This window comes from Lissotriton vulgaris, chromosome 9, assembly GCF_964263255.1.
Source record: "Lissotriton vulgaris chromosome 9, aLisVul1.2, whole genome shotgun sequence".
Lineage (NCBI taxonomy): Eukaryota > Metazoa > Chordata > Amphibia > Caudata > Salamandridae > Lissotriton > Lissotriton vulgaris.
The window spans coordinates 73,856,119-73,872,081 of record NC_141697.1 but is presented as its reverse complement, the minus strand read 5'-3'; the positions used below and the strand labels follow the sequence as shown (position 1 = coordinate 73,872,081).

The window sequence follows — 15,963 nt, the reverse complement described above, 5'->3', positions numbered from 1 at the left end:
CTTGTGAAAGGGAACCCCTCTGAGGAGATTCTCCGCCGAACACCACCACTTCAAAGACTGAAGAGCATGCAGTGACAGGCGAATCTTGTCGTCCCAAGATCCACTCCTCTGATCCCACTGGTCCTCCAAGCACTCCTGCAGCGGTCTGATGTGCAGCCGTGCGTGTGGCGTCAGGAAGATACAAGAAGCCATCGATCCCAGTAGAGAAGACACCGTCCTCACTGTTGTAGATGGAGTCGTCATAAGAGCCTGAGCCTTCCGAAGGAGTGATAATCGTCGCTCTTCGGAAGGAGACACGCTTGCTGACAGCGTATTGATGGAGGCTCCCAAGTACTGTATGCATTGGACCGGAGTCGGAACAGACTTGGCCATGTTGATGTGCAGCCCCAGCTTATTCAAGAGAACGCACGTCTTCTGGAAGTGTGCTCGCGCTTCCGAGAAGGAGGATGCCTTGATCAACCAATCGTCCAAGTACGGGTAGACGAACACCTTGTTCTTCCTCAGGTGTGCTGCTACCACCGCCATGCACTTCGAGAATGTTCTCGGCGCAGACTTCAGTCCGAATGGGAGTACTGTGTATTGATAGTGATTGGTGCCGACTTGGAACCGCTGGAACTTCCTGTGTTTGTGTGCAATGGGCACATGGAAGTAAGCATCCTGTAGGTCTATAGCGCATAGCCAGTCTCCCTGTTGCAACTGAGGGTAAATCTGATGCAACGACAGCATGCGAAACTTTTCTCTGCGAATCCATTTGTTTGCCTGTCGCAAGTCCAGAATGGGCCTGAACTCGTTCTTGTCCTTCTTGCGAACCAGAAAGAACCGGGAGTACAGACCTCTTCCTCTCTGAGACCGAGGTACGTCTTCTATCGCCCTTTTCCTCAACAGGATATCCGCTTCCGCCTGAAGCTCGCGCAGCTGAAACTGCGAGCTGACCTGGGGAATAGCTGGAGGAGGGCTGGTGAACCGAAGACTATCCATTGCAAACAATATTCAGCACCCACTTGTCCCGAGTAATTTTTCTCCACTCTGCCAGAAAAAATTGAATGCTTCCCCCTACCGGAGTGGGTAACAGATCCGGGGGAAGTAGGTTCCTAGGGCCTAGACCCCGCCTGGCCCTTGGGCGCTGGGGCCGACTGCTGGCCTCCACTGCCCTTCTGGCGCTTCTGGAACGGCTTACGGAACTGGTGTTGCGGTTGCGATTGCCCCGAAGCCTGTCCCCGTCCTCGGCCTTGTCCACCGAACCGCCGTTGGAATGGGCGGTACTGCTTCTTGGTCTCCTTAGGCTTCTCCAGGCCTACAGCCGTCAGCGTCTCGGCCTCCGCCTTCATGCGGGCCATCTCATCGTCCGCATGCTTCCCGAAGAGGGTCTCACCGGAGAACGGTAGATTGGCTACCCTCTGCTGAGCATCCGGCTTCAGGGACGTAAGCCGGAGCCATGCGTGGCGGCGTTGGTTGACTCCGTGGCAAAATCCGTGAGCAGCCAACAGGGAAGAGTCCGCTGCCGCGCTGATAATCTGGTTTGCCACCAGCATCCCCTCACTCAGTACTTTCACGAAGTCTTCCCGCTGCTCCCGAGGTAAATGCTCCGCAAAGCCCTCGAGGGAGTCCCAGAGGGCGCGGTCGTATCGGCCCAACAGTGCCGTGGCACTCGCCGCTTTCATGGAGGTAGCGGAAGTGCCACAGACTTTCCTCCCCGCCGAATCCATCCACCTTGACTCTTTATCCGGGGGGACCGTGGAGGACGGAGTGGTGGCATGCTGCTTGCGGGCCGCCGTCACAATGACCGAGTCAGGAGGAGGTTCCGTTCTTAAAAAGGCCGGATCCGAATCGGGGGCCCGGTACTTCTTCAGTAATCTTGAAGGGGCCGCCTTCGTCGCCGCAGGGGTGAGAAACAGGGCCATCGCCGGTTCTTCCAGGCCCGGCACCAGGGGCAGGAGAGGACGAGACAGATGTTTCTGATGTAAAGTCTCAAAAATGACTGATGTCTTCGGAGTGGGCACCGTCAGGGATATGCCCAACTTCGCCGCGCCCCGTAAAAGGACGTCATGGAACGCCACCAGGTCATCTATCGGGGACACTCTCGTGTCCGGTGACCCCGATAGGGTGGGAGTATAGTCCCTGGTCCCCGAGGACCTCGTTTGTGAGCGAGACTCGCGCCTCCTACGGCGGTGTCCCGACCTCGTGGATGATCTGCGTCGCGATCTCTCCTTCCTCCCAGAGCGAGAACGAGATCTGCCTGCACGTGGACGCTCCTTCGGATTACGTGGAGGGGTTTTCCTCGGTTCCTCACAGGGTTTTGTCGGATCCTCACGGGGTTTCGGCTTCGTGGTCCCCTTAGGAGGAACAGGTAGGGACGGCAGGGAAGTGGACTTCGGAGGAGGAACCTTCAGCTGCGGGGTGGGCCCATGCGGAGGGACCGGAGGCGGAGGAGGGTCTCATGAAGGCAGTGGTGGTTTGGGCGGAGGATCCTCCTTAGGAACAGGAGGAGGAGTCGGAGTCCTGGGCCGAGATGGTGTGTATACCTCTGAGTACACCGAGCCCGGTGACCCTTTCGGCGAAGGGTGCGGAGAGCCAATCCCATCAGCAGGTGACCGCTTCCTCTTGCGTCCTCCACTCGAAGCAGCGTGACTCCTGGGACTAGAATCCCTCTTGTGCCGTTTTGGAGAGGCTGACCGACTCCTAGACGCTGACCGCTGTCTGCTGGGCGCAGAGCGACGCTTCTCCGGCGTCGAACGACGCTTCCTCGACTCCGGCGTCGATCGCCGTCTCCTCGGCGTCGACCCTCTTGTCCTCGGCGTCGACCGTCGACTCCTCGACGTCGACCTCCTCTTCCGTGACGTCGTACGCCGTCTTCTCGACGTCGAGCGTTCCGTCTTAGACGACGAACGTCGCCGTCGTCTCGATGCTCTTGACGTCGAGGAGCCCCTAGACGTCGACCGGTGCCTTGACGTCGATCGACGGTGTCGCCTCGACGGCGAGCGTCGGTGCCGCTTTGACGGCGAGCGTCGGTGCCGCTTCGACGGCGAGCGCCGATGCCTGTCACTTTGCCTTCGGCGTCGGTATGAAGACCTCAACGTCGACGAAGACGATGACGTCGACGGCGGCTTCGACGGCGGCTTCTCCTTCGACGTCGAGTCGTCACGTCGTCTCGACCCGGAGTCCCGGGGAGAAGGGGAGCACACCGCCGTCATCCCTCTCGACGTCGTCGTCGATGCAATCGACGTCGACGGAGACCGGGACCGTTTGCTGGACTTCCTGCCCCTGGGGAGCCCCCCAGGGGCCTCAGCAGAGGCAGAGGGAACCTTCCCAGGCTGCCCAGACCCACCTGCAGCCGCCTCTCCTCCAGGCCAGCCAGCCTGATCTTTAATCTGTCCCTCAGAGTCCGAGCAGAAAGCTGCTGGCAGATGACACAATCCTCAGGGACATGATCTTCTGGGAGGCACACGATGCAGACATCATGGGGGTCAGTCTTGGCCTTCTTCCTCTCACATGCTGGGCACTTAACAAAAAGGCCAGGCATTTTAGAGCCCTAAAACGCCTAAAACAGCACAAAACAGGAGAAGAGAACACCAAGAAGCAAACTGCAACACTTTTAGAAGTCAAAATTGCCAAAAAATTCCAATAAACCCTTGAAAAAGGGAGAGCTCAATGCCAGGGTCCTGTAAGCAGGAGCCGGAAAAAAAGAACTGAAAGTAGAGGGACCTGCTATGCATTCTGGGATACTGGGAGAAGTTCTGGAAAGTTCTCTTAAAGGCACAGTATCCTATTTAAGCCACATAATGGCAGCCTATGGGGCTTGTCTGTCCCTACCTTCCTCTCTATCATTCCTGAGTCTTTGACTGGGGGAGGCAGGTTTCTCTATGGTAGAAACTAGCAGGCTGTACTGTGTGTGGTGTTTTTTTGGTGGAATTTCTAGTTGAAGTACTGGACAGTGTAGCCTGTGGATATAGGCTGCATTATTTGTCTTTAAATTCTCTCTTAAGTGTCTTTGCAGTTTCTGCATTATTTTGACAACTTAAGAGATTATTTTTGATTGCCGGGGTCCACGCACATGGGCGGGACTATTCACTAGATTATGACTATACACAGAGATCCCCTACTACAGAAGTCGAAATTACATCTATTAGTTGTGATTGTATATAAAGGTGATTTCTAGAGTGATTGAATGTTCTAACAATCAAAACAAAAATATATAATTCCTTCACAAACCTGTTGCCTATAATGGCCTGTTCGTTGATGGTACCCTGGCCAGATCTAAGATGCCAATAGATATTATGGTTCATTCATTGAAGCCACAGCATAAATTACATTTAAAGACATATAAACATACCTTCAATTGTGTTTAAGCCCCCGGGTGTTTATAGTCTAAATCCAAAATGCAACGGATTTCTAGTCTTTTCAAAGTCGTTTCTCTTTGCTCCCCCCCCACCACTTTCTCCTATTTGGTGGCACAGCATCAATCAAATAATGTTTGAAATGTTAAAGGTTTTTTTATGTCTTGCCTTGAAATGACAGGCCACAGGATAAATCTGGTCTTGGTTGGTAATCGCAAGTATGTGCTGGAGTATCCTTTTATGGGCTTGTAGCTTGGTGCTCCCCACGTAGCGTAAGCCACTAGAGCGCTCCAGCACATATATATCTATGTGTGTCAATTAATAATATATATATTACGTTTTTAAAACATTTTTACACTCTTTGTTTAACTTATATATGTAATGTATTTGAAGTGATGTACATTCCCTACTGCAGTAGGAACAGTAAAATTAAGCTCTTTCCAATTTGACACTTTCCGAACTGATGTGTTTAATGGAGAGAGGACAGTAAATTTCACACCTCCGAAATCTAATGCTTTCCCTACTGTTGCACCGAATTCCAACGCTTTACCCTCAGAATTTCAATGCATTCAGTACTGTTGTATCGAAATCCAGTGCCTTCCCTAGTGTTGCAGACTGGAGTGGGAATAGTATATTGTACCTTTCCGAAGACAGAAACTTTCCCTACTGTTGAAAAAAAATTGTGGGAATAGTATATTTAATATTCTTACCCTCCAATAGTTTTAATAGTGTGGTTAAATAGTTTTTAGCATTCATTTCTCATTTTTATATTTAACATTTTTTTTTAACTATTTTAATGTTTATAGTATTTTTGTAAATGAGTTTTTAATGTTACAATATTTTATTTATTATGTACATTAATATATTTTGTCTTTGTTTATATTTTTTATGGATTTATTGTGTATGTATAATTTATACATATAGTCTGAGAAAATATTTCACATATTGTTTAATATTTAAAGTGTATTAGAACGATTATATACAGATATATATATATATATATATATATAAACACACACACACAAACGTGTTTATTTATGCATATATTTGTATGTAGTATTAAATATTAGTGGAATATATTTAATTTCCATTATATTGAAATTACATATTTAATTATTTTATATTTACTACTTTAAACTATTTATATTTTTGTTTTTTAAATCAACGTTTGACTATTTTCATTTTTTTCATTTCATAAAGCTTTATTCGGTACATATCAAAGAATGACCATAAAAGCACAAAACAACATACATACATAGGCAAGATAATTAATTCAGTTAAACACACAAGATTTTAAAACATCATACTTTTCCTGACATGAATTGATTTGTATAAAAAGGTAGCAGTAATAAAGCAAACATCCGGATTATGCATATTAAAGAGCAATTTCATAGCATTGTTAACAGTACGGACGCCATATTTTACATGGATCGGTTTTAAATAAACAATGCGTAAATTCCTAAAAAGGTTACATAGCAAAAGAAAGTGCATTGTTTACATTGACCGTCACAAGGGCAAGGGCCAACCGGGTGTTTTTTTGGAGACGGGAAGGCCCCCAAATGGTGTACAAGCCCGAGCCTCAACTTAGTAAGGACAAATCTATTCGAGGGTCTGGTCACATGACTTAAATATAATTGAAACCCCTTGTTACCCACCAATTTATTATAAAACATGCAGGTGGACAGTAAACCATTGCCACTCGCCCGCCTCTCTGCCCTGTAGTTCATGAATATGCTCTTCATCTCATGTTTTGACATAGCTATAGCAGCATATGGGTCGGACAAAATATTTATATCAAAGATTTCCTGGAAATTGTGTATTATGTATTTTAACCAAGGGATCTTAGAATGGTTATCCAGAGAGACAGACGTTAATTACAAGTCTATTCAGAGCTGTTTCCTCCTTTTGCCAGATCAAGCGCCATAACATTAATGGTCTAAAGGATATCAAGTCTGACAGATAATTGATCCCTAGTTCTCTGTGGGTTAAATCATTTGGGGCAGAATTTGGTAAACAATAGTTTTTTGAGAAAAATATTTTCCTTAATTTGCAGGCAGCCATTAGAACAGTGTCCCCACACCCCGGCCCCATATAAGGCAATTGATACACATCATGATTGATAAATCTGCAACATACCCCTGATGCGTCTGTCGCCTATCTTAGCCGCAAATCTAAAAACCCCTTGGGCACTTTGGGCCATTTTGGCCCGCACATTGGTAATTTCATGTGCCCAGGTTCGATCTCTTGCAAAGGTGATTCCCAGGTAACAAAATTTGTCAACTTGAAGCACTCTCTGCCCATCAATAAAAAGGTGTAGGATCTCCTGCAGCCTGCCCCAGAGGTCATGGTATAGGTTTTAGTTTTGTTTATAAGCAGTTTCCTATCCCTGATGAAAACGGAGAACCTGTCACTCAAACGTTGAAGGCCGATGGGGGTCCTAGACAGTAACACGGCATTGTCCGCATATAACAATACTGGCACGTCAAGGCCATTAGCCTGTGGAGCATCTGCACTAATTGTTTTTTAAAACTGCATCTACCTCATTGATAAAAAGTGTAAAAAGCAGGGGTGCAAGGACATAACCTTGTCTTATACCACTCCTAACCTTAAATTTAGGAGTGCATTTCCCATTTACGCCATAACGGACACTAGTTTAAAGGTTATCATACAACCGGGCTCGAAAGAAAATACCTTCCGGGGCACCAAGTTCAAGCAGCTTCGCCCAAAGAATGGAGTGATCCACCAAGTCGAAAGCACGGCTTAAATCTGCAAAGCAGAGGTAGAGAGAACTCTTTTTAGCCTGGGTATACTGCCCAATAAGCTATCCCCCTTCTTATAGATCGGGATTATGATAGATTCCCCCCAGGTCGATGGAACTCCGTTGCTCACGGCAGCATTAAAAACAATAGTTAACACGGGGCTCCACAGCGTCGGGACGGTTTTATACACATGAATGGGAACCCCATCCAGCCCCATGGCCTTCCCCCCTTTGCTAGCACTAATGCCTTGTTCGACCTCAGCGTTAGTGAATTCCAGAGGGATTATAGGCCAAGAACTATCTGGGGGTTGTCGGATTTAAATATAGTGGAAAAGTGAGCTACCCATGCCTCACTGGTAACATTAGATGTAAGTTCAGGGGCCATATCGTCTTTGACAAAAGGGGAATTAACTGTTCCCCAAAACAAAGCACAGTTGGAGGTTTCCGCTGCCACTGTCAGCTTTTCCCAGGCCTCTTGTTGTAGCTCTACCTTCCTATGCTTGAGGGCTACCTTATAATCAGATCTAAGTTGGGTTACCGCTTTCTTATCTCTCGGCCTGGCGGCTAAGGCCTGCTTTAGTTCGGTGAGCATTACGGTGCAGGAGTGATCAAACCACCCCTTATTATGAACAGTTTTCCCCGGGCCGATTTTGGTAAACAGTGTCAATGTTATTAATAGACATAAAATTCCTTAAGATGCATACTGAGTCGTAATCGGTATTTAGGATGGCATTAATTTCCCCATTGCACCCTTTAACAATAGATTTTAGTACCGCCTCAGATTTTTCTCCTTTCTATCTTAATCTCACATTGTTGGGTCTGGGGGGTTCGATATTCATCACAATACGCGAGATGGGAGAAGGCCTGCCTTCCCAAATAATAATTTCTAGAATGATACAGTTGTGGTCACTCGACATGGTTTCTTCGATCTTTGGGACCTTACATAGCGGTGTGATATTAGATGATACACATACATGATCAATCACCGTATTTGCATTCCGGCCCATATATGTGGGAATAGTATCACCAAGTTAGTTCTTGGCATAGGCCAAAAGTTCTAAATCATAATCCGCCATTATTTTGTTTAGTGTCTCGCCATATGAATTATGAGCGAAGTGCAAATCATCTTCCTCTAAATTACTTTTAACCCCACATACCCCTAGGGTGGACATTGAACATGTAGGAATGTTAAAATCACCCACCCAAATAAAATCAAAAATAACATTTTCCCCTGCAATCAATTTACCTACAGCGGCCTCTAAATCCTTCACAACTTGGTGCTGCGTGTTGTCAAACACATTATTATAATAATTAAAAGAACATTGCGGGCTTGTTTCTCATGCAACCATAAAATCTGTGAGTGGGCCCCAACCTTCAGGTACCTCCTCACAGCAATGGGGAGATTAACAGATACCAATGTCAAAAGGCCTCCCTTTGCTCTACCAGAAATCGAACCCTGTGCTGGTAGATTATAGGAGACGTGACCATCATAACTAACCAGATCCTGACACCAGGTTTCCTGGAAACATAAAACAATAAAATCTGACCATCCCAATGTGTCCCCTTTTGAGGCTAATCCGGCAATGTTCCAGCTAACAACAGAACAATGGGAGGGATGTTTCCCTTTATTCTGCGGGATGACGATCTGATCCGGGCCGGGGGCTCCGGACCAATCACTCCCCACCCTTTGCATATTAATGAAGTCAACCCTTTCCTGGAAATCATACTAAATTCAGCCACATACATAGCCCCTGTCTCCCCTGTGTTCTCCCTCTCCATTTCGGCACTTCTGGGGGAAAACACCTCAGCATTAACAGTATGATCCTGATTATGTGAATCATTTGCATCTAAGGTGCTCAGAGATTGATATCGATTAGATACAGGCACCTCAAACATTCTGGGTAGATCAGGGGACTGACGTAAGTCTCTATTGGGTCCAACATTAGTTTGGTACATTAGGTGGCTATAAAAATAACCACGGGGCGTAATGTGACTCCCTGTTCGTTGTATGGTAACGATGTTGTTTAAATCAGGGACGTTGTGGCAAAGTGGGGATTTTTCAAATTTATAATAGCACGGTCTCCCTTGGTATTTTAGTAGACTTTCCAATCCAGTTGACCCTTCTCGTGGTAAGGATCTGATTGGATAAAGCCACCTGGAACCCACATTGACGGTTAAGCCACGAGACAGTTTTGTTTTTAAGAGATTTGTGGGTCTCCAGCTGGTTTGGGGACAGATTTTCATTCAGTAATGGAACGTTAGTTAAGATGGCCACATATGGAGCACAATCAGGGGGTAGGTTTATTGTCTTACTACGCTTAGTATTATGGGTTGTTTGTTCCCCACTGGATTCAGGGACTGTTTTACCCTTTGCAATACTAGGGATTTGTCTATTCAACTCTTCTGTAGATGCATGAGCCCTCCCATTACTATTTCGAACTTCGAGGTTAGCCATTTCACTGGTGGCCATACTAGCCCGACTGTTCTCCAGGGCTTTCACTTGGGTTTTTAATAATTCGTTTTGAAGAGAGATTTCACTCCCAATCCTCTTGACCTCACTAGTTAGGTTATCCAGTCTATCAGATAAGGGTTTAATAGATCCTTCAATTTTGGCAACAAAGGTGTTCATAAGTCACTCAACCTGTACATCGTTTAGTACCGCTGTGTTAGTATTACCCAAATGGTCATCTACTGTAGATGCATTCCCAGCTAGCTTTTTTACACCCTTGCCCAAATTAATTGGACCTCGCTTAGTTTGAGCTTTCCTACATCCCCTTCTGGTTCTTGGGGCAGGCGATCCATGTGTAAATGGATTAGGGGTAACAGCCGGTACAGTGGGTGGCTCAACTAAGCTAACTTGTGATGTAGCATCTGTGCTAATATTCTCCCTACTTTTTTCAAGGGATACCAGCGGGGCTAGGGGTGATGCTGTTAAGCTACCTAAATCGAGCGAGAGTCGCCGCTCTGCTCTAACTATTTGATCATTGATAACACTCAGCTTTCAGAAGATAGTTATCAAGGATAGAGCTAGCATGTTCGACTGGGGTTTTACATCCCTTACGCCGCGACATTGTAAAATTAGATAATAAAACCTTCTAAAAGAAAAAGCCTATGAAATGAACCATACACACAAAGCTGTTGTTATTAAATAAATAAAGATGGGTGCTGCACCAGGACCCTTAACCTGTCCAGTCCGAACGAGGAGAGTTCAAGTAGTCCTTACCCTCCAGGTTGTCTTAGAGTTCCTTCCTTCACAACAAGGGGTAGGTCTTAGTAAAAAAAGGTGGAGTAAATATGAACCAAGAGCTCTAGCCCAGCCCAGCCTCTGCAGTCTCAGACGGGCCCGCCCTTGGCCCGGGCTTCACCCGGCGCCCTCCCGCGCCCTGCGCCGCGCCGCGGGGGAAGCAGAGCAAAGATATACTAAAAAGAGGAGGGGTTAACAGTCCTCCGGTGTTGCCGGCGCTGTGGCGAGCGCTGGGTTTGCTGGGACTCTTAGTCTCAGAGTCCCTCACAGCAGGCAGGTGAGCGCGGGGCAGGCTGGTGTTCGCCTTCTCCTTCCTTCCGGCCCCTGGCAGGAGTACAGCAAAAGCACGCCACACAGAAGACAGCCGAAAGCCCCGACAGGACACAACAGCAGCAGCAGACCACGGTAAACTCCTAACCATTATAAGTATAGGATCACAATATTATGGTAAAAGATATTGGACACTTTGACAAGTATATTTTTGATAAGATATTGTGTCCGTGATCCGCAGCTATTTTTCAAATCCTTTCAAATGTGTAAACTATACATCAACACGCACAAGCAGTTCCATATATTTACACGCTGTTCATACTTTGTAAATCATGTGCGTCATGGCCTGTCTAAAGAAGTTTTCCAAGATGAGGGTAGACTTGCATCTGAAATAATCCAGTGACTCGAGTCCCTAGTGTCCTGTACCTTCTCCTTTTGCACTACATCCAGTCTTACAAGTACATTTTGATCTTGAACTGCTGCTATTTCAGATCTTAATTTCTGGATGACAAAAAAAATGGAGCTTGGATAAAAGAATATATATAGCTTAAATCCCTTGCTAAGAGGTATATGCAAAATATGAGCTTCAACAAATAAAGTGCTCCCTTTAATCAATTTAGGACCTAGAATGTGGCCTTTGCATCTGACACACCTTAAAGAATTGCATTTTTTATCACCATAGAACCCAACTGCAACTTTAAAAACATAATGCATGTATCCACTACTTGTCATGAGTAATAAATGTCCTACCTGTTGCTTGTTGTTCGGAGTGTATGGCAGCATGGTTGAAACATGGAACATAATTTCATAATCTTTGTAGGTGGTATAAAGAGAGTGGGTGCCAGTGGAGTCCGCTGGAATCAGGAAGAAAAATCTGTATTATTCCAAAGCAGCTGCGATCTTGAAAGAAAAACAACTCTTGCACTCTACTTGCAAAATGTTGTAGCTATCCCTATGAATTAACTTAAATCGACTGACAACTTTTAGTCACGCTACATTAAGAAGATGGTTTGTTAAGCATACAGTAACTTCGATTCAGTCAGTCAACTTAGCAAAATGTCATGTACCAAGACTGCAAACTTGTATGCACAAACGTAAAATTTTGTAGCTGTCATAAGGGAAAGTTGTAATTCTATTAAGGACAGGGCGGTGAGCATTACGCTAATATATTCATTACAGCAGCCTTCAAACCAACATTAAGAACTACCTTTTCCACTAACCGCAGATAAAGTTAACAGAAAAACGGAACCAATCACAGTCCACCAAAGTCCTTAAAAACCTTGAATCCTTATAATCCATTGCTCCTCTCTATGCCTCCCCCCCCCCCCCTTTCTTCATGCGATAGCCTTCAGATAAGACCCTTCAGTCATTTCCATGTTATGCACTACTGCCAGGAGGCTCAATGTGGCGCTTGGAGAGCCGGTTAATTATGGGAGTCCGGGACCTCCATGCCGGTTCGAGCCCTGGGACTGAAAACACCCCCGAGCTCCAAGGGGTAGCAGCCCTGGGCGGCGCCCAAGTGCTATACAGTACAAGCAGAAATGTCCCAGCAGGAAAGCAATGAAAAACAGTGTTAAACTGGCATCGACACCGCTATCACATAAGTATACAATTCCAGGCATCACCTGGTGCGTTCACTCCAGGCTGTGGCAGGGTTCGTGGCCAAGGCTCTGCAGTGGCACGCTTGCTCTTCCCTACCTGCGGAGTCGGAGAATCATAATGTATTGGCTTGTTAAATATGACTTCCATAGGAAGCCTCTTATCGTGAATACCCTGATCGAAACCCGGCTATTCACTGCAGTGATGTCTCAACAGGAGTTACCAGAGTGATTAGCGCTGTTGTGGCGTCACCCGGGGAAGGGCTGGCCGCCTCTGCCCTGGTCCCCACAGACCCGGGCATGGCAGCTGGCAGTCTCACCAGAGACGGGGGCGTGCGCGGCTCTGTGCCTGCACCGACCCCCTCCTCTCCCGCCGGAGCAGGCCTCTGCAGCCCCACGCGGACGGCGGCTCGCGCTGAGCTGCTCCCAGCGTGAGCGCGCGGCTGTGGCTGGCGCGCGGCGGAGGGCTGGCACGGAGCGCGCGGGAGCAGATGGCGCTGGGGTGCGAGGCGCGAGCCAAGGGATTTGTTGTTAATATACATCTTTTAACATGTTATATATGCTTTCCCCGTTATTCCTCTGCTGCAGTTACGTCGTGGAAGCAGAAGTAGCTGTTTTGGGCGGAGTCATACACAACATAAAATTAAAGATGGAGTAACTTTAAATAACAAGGATATTTTCACCTCGCGAGGCTGAGTGTCATCAGAGAGAGCTCGAAATTCGCTCTCGTTGTGTATGTCATTCGGAAAGCTCTGGTGGAAAATATATTTTGTATTCAGTAAGTTTCCCCATCTATAATTCTATATGCAGTTTTTAAAAGCATAAACAAGAACTAAAGAGGCAGCGACTTTACTCTGGACTGAAGTAAACATAATATTGTGAATTGGAGGGACATTAAACAAGTAGTTTCATAATATATACGAAATCAAAAGAGATGGCGGTTTAAGACTGACACACACGCATCACTTCTGTAGTACTTTAAAAAAATAAAAACCTAGGGGCTATTTTGCTCTGCATGCAAGTGTTTCTGGAGAGCGGAGAGGATTAAAGGGGCGGGAAGAGCAAAAGGATCGACGCTGAGGATACAACTGGAACGCGTCGGTAGTTTTCATGTAGGATCATTTTTGGTTCTTTAAGGCAGCCGTTCACTCAGGCTGAGCTCAGAATTGTTCAAAGGTGTGTCTGGAAACGGCTTCCTTTATCTTGTGGACTCAATCAAGCCAAGACGGTGTCCCCTTCCAAGCACCCAGCAGGTGCAGAGGAGCCGCCGCCAGGGGCGGGGGCAGACTATACCTTCATTATGATAGTCTTTTACAATCCAACCGGAGGCGTACTTTCCAATGAGTCCACAGCAACGTTGGTGCGTAGGATTTCCACCTTTCCAAGAGAAAAATACCAGCCATTTGTGGCTGTTTAAACACCTGAAAAGGTCTGGACAGGAGACCAAAGGGGGATTTGAACAAAATTGTACGTCTTCATGTGTACCATGACTTTTTCGATCTTTGTTTACGTGCGTCAGTCATGGGTCATGATCGCAGTTCAAAAAAACACACAAAGTGATTTCAATTTATGTTTGCCGTTTGAAGTGTGCGGAGATAAAGTCTGAAAAAATACCGGCTTTAGGAGATGGTTTTTATTTTTGTACCGGCTAGGCCACCAAAATCCCTGCGCTGCCAGCAGGACACCGGTCAGGTTCCAGCTCTCTCGGGCACCGCTGCCACCTTCCTCTCCAGCCAACACCCCGAAGGCCTGATGAGCGATCACAGCTGCAAAGCTCTACCCTTAATTCGCCGTACCTTCAAGATTCCTAATAAAAACAACACTTAGAAATAGGTCAAAACCAAACTTTCCAGCTCATCCTTCCTGTAAATGAATAACCACAAGGGGCTCCCTGGCTGGTGTTCTCCAGGCTCCCCATCTCTTTTCGGATCAAAGCCGGAACAATTCCCCCAGTATAGATTTTTGTGTTTACTTACAAGGCCACTGATATCAGCAAGATATCAAAGCTACCAAGAAAGATGTCTGCACTCATGGAAACACGCTCCAGCATTCATCTACTTCTTGAAAAGGTCTGGGAAGAAAAACATCCAGTAATCAAACGAACTGTTAAACATAGTTCATCTCAACTATTACAAATTCAACAAAAAATCCCCCAAGTCGCTCTCTCCAAGAAAGGGTCTGACAGAAACAGCTACTTTTCTACCGCCATGGTGTTTCTCCTCCCTTTGGCCCCTGCTTCTTCCTAGGGCTCGCGGTCACTGCCCAGGTGCAAATAAGCAGGGTGGGGCTGCGCCTGCTCTCAGGGCCGGGCTCATCCAGACGCACGGATTATCCTGCGTGGAGGAGTCACGCCTCACGCATGCTGTCTGCACACGGATAAACCACAATAACACGGCTCCGACTGCGCCTTCCGAGCCCAGAGCGGCGCTCTCTTGCAAGGCCGGCTTCACAATTACCCATAGTTTCCAATCTGCTGATGCGAGGCACATTCCAGGGCCAAGAAATCGTTTATGGAAAATGAACTCAAAAACATTTCTGCCTGAAGGTGGTCCCGAGCCTTTGAACGCCAGGCAGCTGCTAACATTGTTTTCGATTCGTCTCTCTAATAGGTCAGGTGGTGCCAGCCCTTGCCCAGAAACTTGTAATCAAATCTGAAAACATTTTTTTACTTTGAATCCCTACATACCAAAGCTGCTAGCCAGGCTCCACCAGAGCTGCTAGCCAGGCTCCACCAGAGCGGCTAGCCAGGCCCCACCAGAGCTGCTAGCCAGGCCCCACCAGAGCTGCTAGCCAGGCCCCACCAGAGCTGCTAGCCAGGCCCCACCAGAGCTGCTAGCCAGGCCCCACCAGAGCTGCTAGCCAAGCCCCACCAGAGCTGCTAGCCAAGCCCCACCAGAGCTGCTAGCCAAGCCCCACCAGAGCTGCTAGCCAAGCCCCACCAGAGCTGCTAGCCAAGCCCCACCAGAGCTGCTAGCCAAGCCCAGAGCTGCTAGCCAAGCCCCACCAGAGCTGCTAGCCAAGCCCCACCAGAGCTGCTAGCCAAGCCCCACCAGAGCTGCTAGCCAAGCCCCACCAGAGCTGCTAGCCAAGCCCCACCAGAGCTGCTAGCCAAGCCCCACCAGAGCTGCTAGCCAGGTTACACCAGAGCTGCTAGCCAGGTTACACCAGAGATGCTAGCCAGGTTACACCAGAACTGCTAGCCAGGTTACACCAGAACTGCTAGCCAGGTTACACCAGAACTGCTAGCCCGGCCCTACCAGGGCTGCTAGCTTGGCCCTACCAGGGCTGCTAGCAAGGCCCTACCGGAGCAGATAACAGGGCCTTCGTCATCTAAACTGGCAGAGGTAGGCACTATTTACTCTCGCCAAAGTGGCATGTTCGTGTAGCCAGCATTCCTGAAAATAACCACCCACCCATTTACATTTCAGAAGAGGGAAAGGTACGTGGGTGGGCCAGTAACAATTCCGTGGGATATTGACGTTCATATATGAAAACACAAACCAAATCCATCATGAGCTACGGTGCAGTCACGGATGAATAGGCTCAGGGCCAATAGACATGTACGTAGCCACTGATTAATGGGATCAGAGCCAAGAGATGTACAGCAGACCTGTGCATGGTCACTTGTGAAGAATATGATTAAGGCCAAAAGACGGGCAGGGGACCAGTGCGTGAGCTCTCATGGATAGTATTTGAGTGAGAAGAGTTCTCCTGCCCATCAGCCAGCGAGAACACAAGCTCCCCCTTCCCAGGAACTCT

At 47.5% G+C, this 15,963-nt stretch overlaps 1 protein-coding gene across 4 annotated transcripts in view; it reads right to left on the bottom strand.

Moving 5' to 3' along the window:
• The window catches only part of SIPA1L1 (signal induced proliferation associated 1 like 1), an 847,070-nt gene that overhangs the window by 415,055 nt on the left and 416,052 nt on the right, over window positions 1-15,963 (bottom strand). For all 4 annotated transcript variants that reach the window (XM_086937055.1, XM_086937054.1, XM_086937056.1 and 1 more), the window contains exon 8: window positions 11,357-11,460. In XM_086937055.1, coding sequence (XP_086793181.1) covers window positions 11,357-11,460 — 104 coding nt within the window. The remainder of the gene's footprint in view (window positions 1-11,356; window positions 11,461-15,963) is intronic.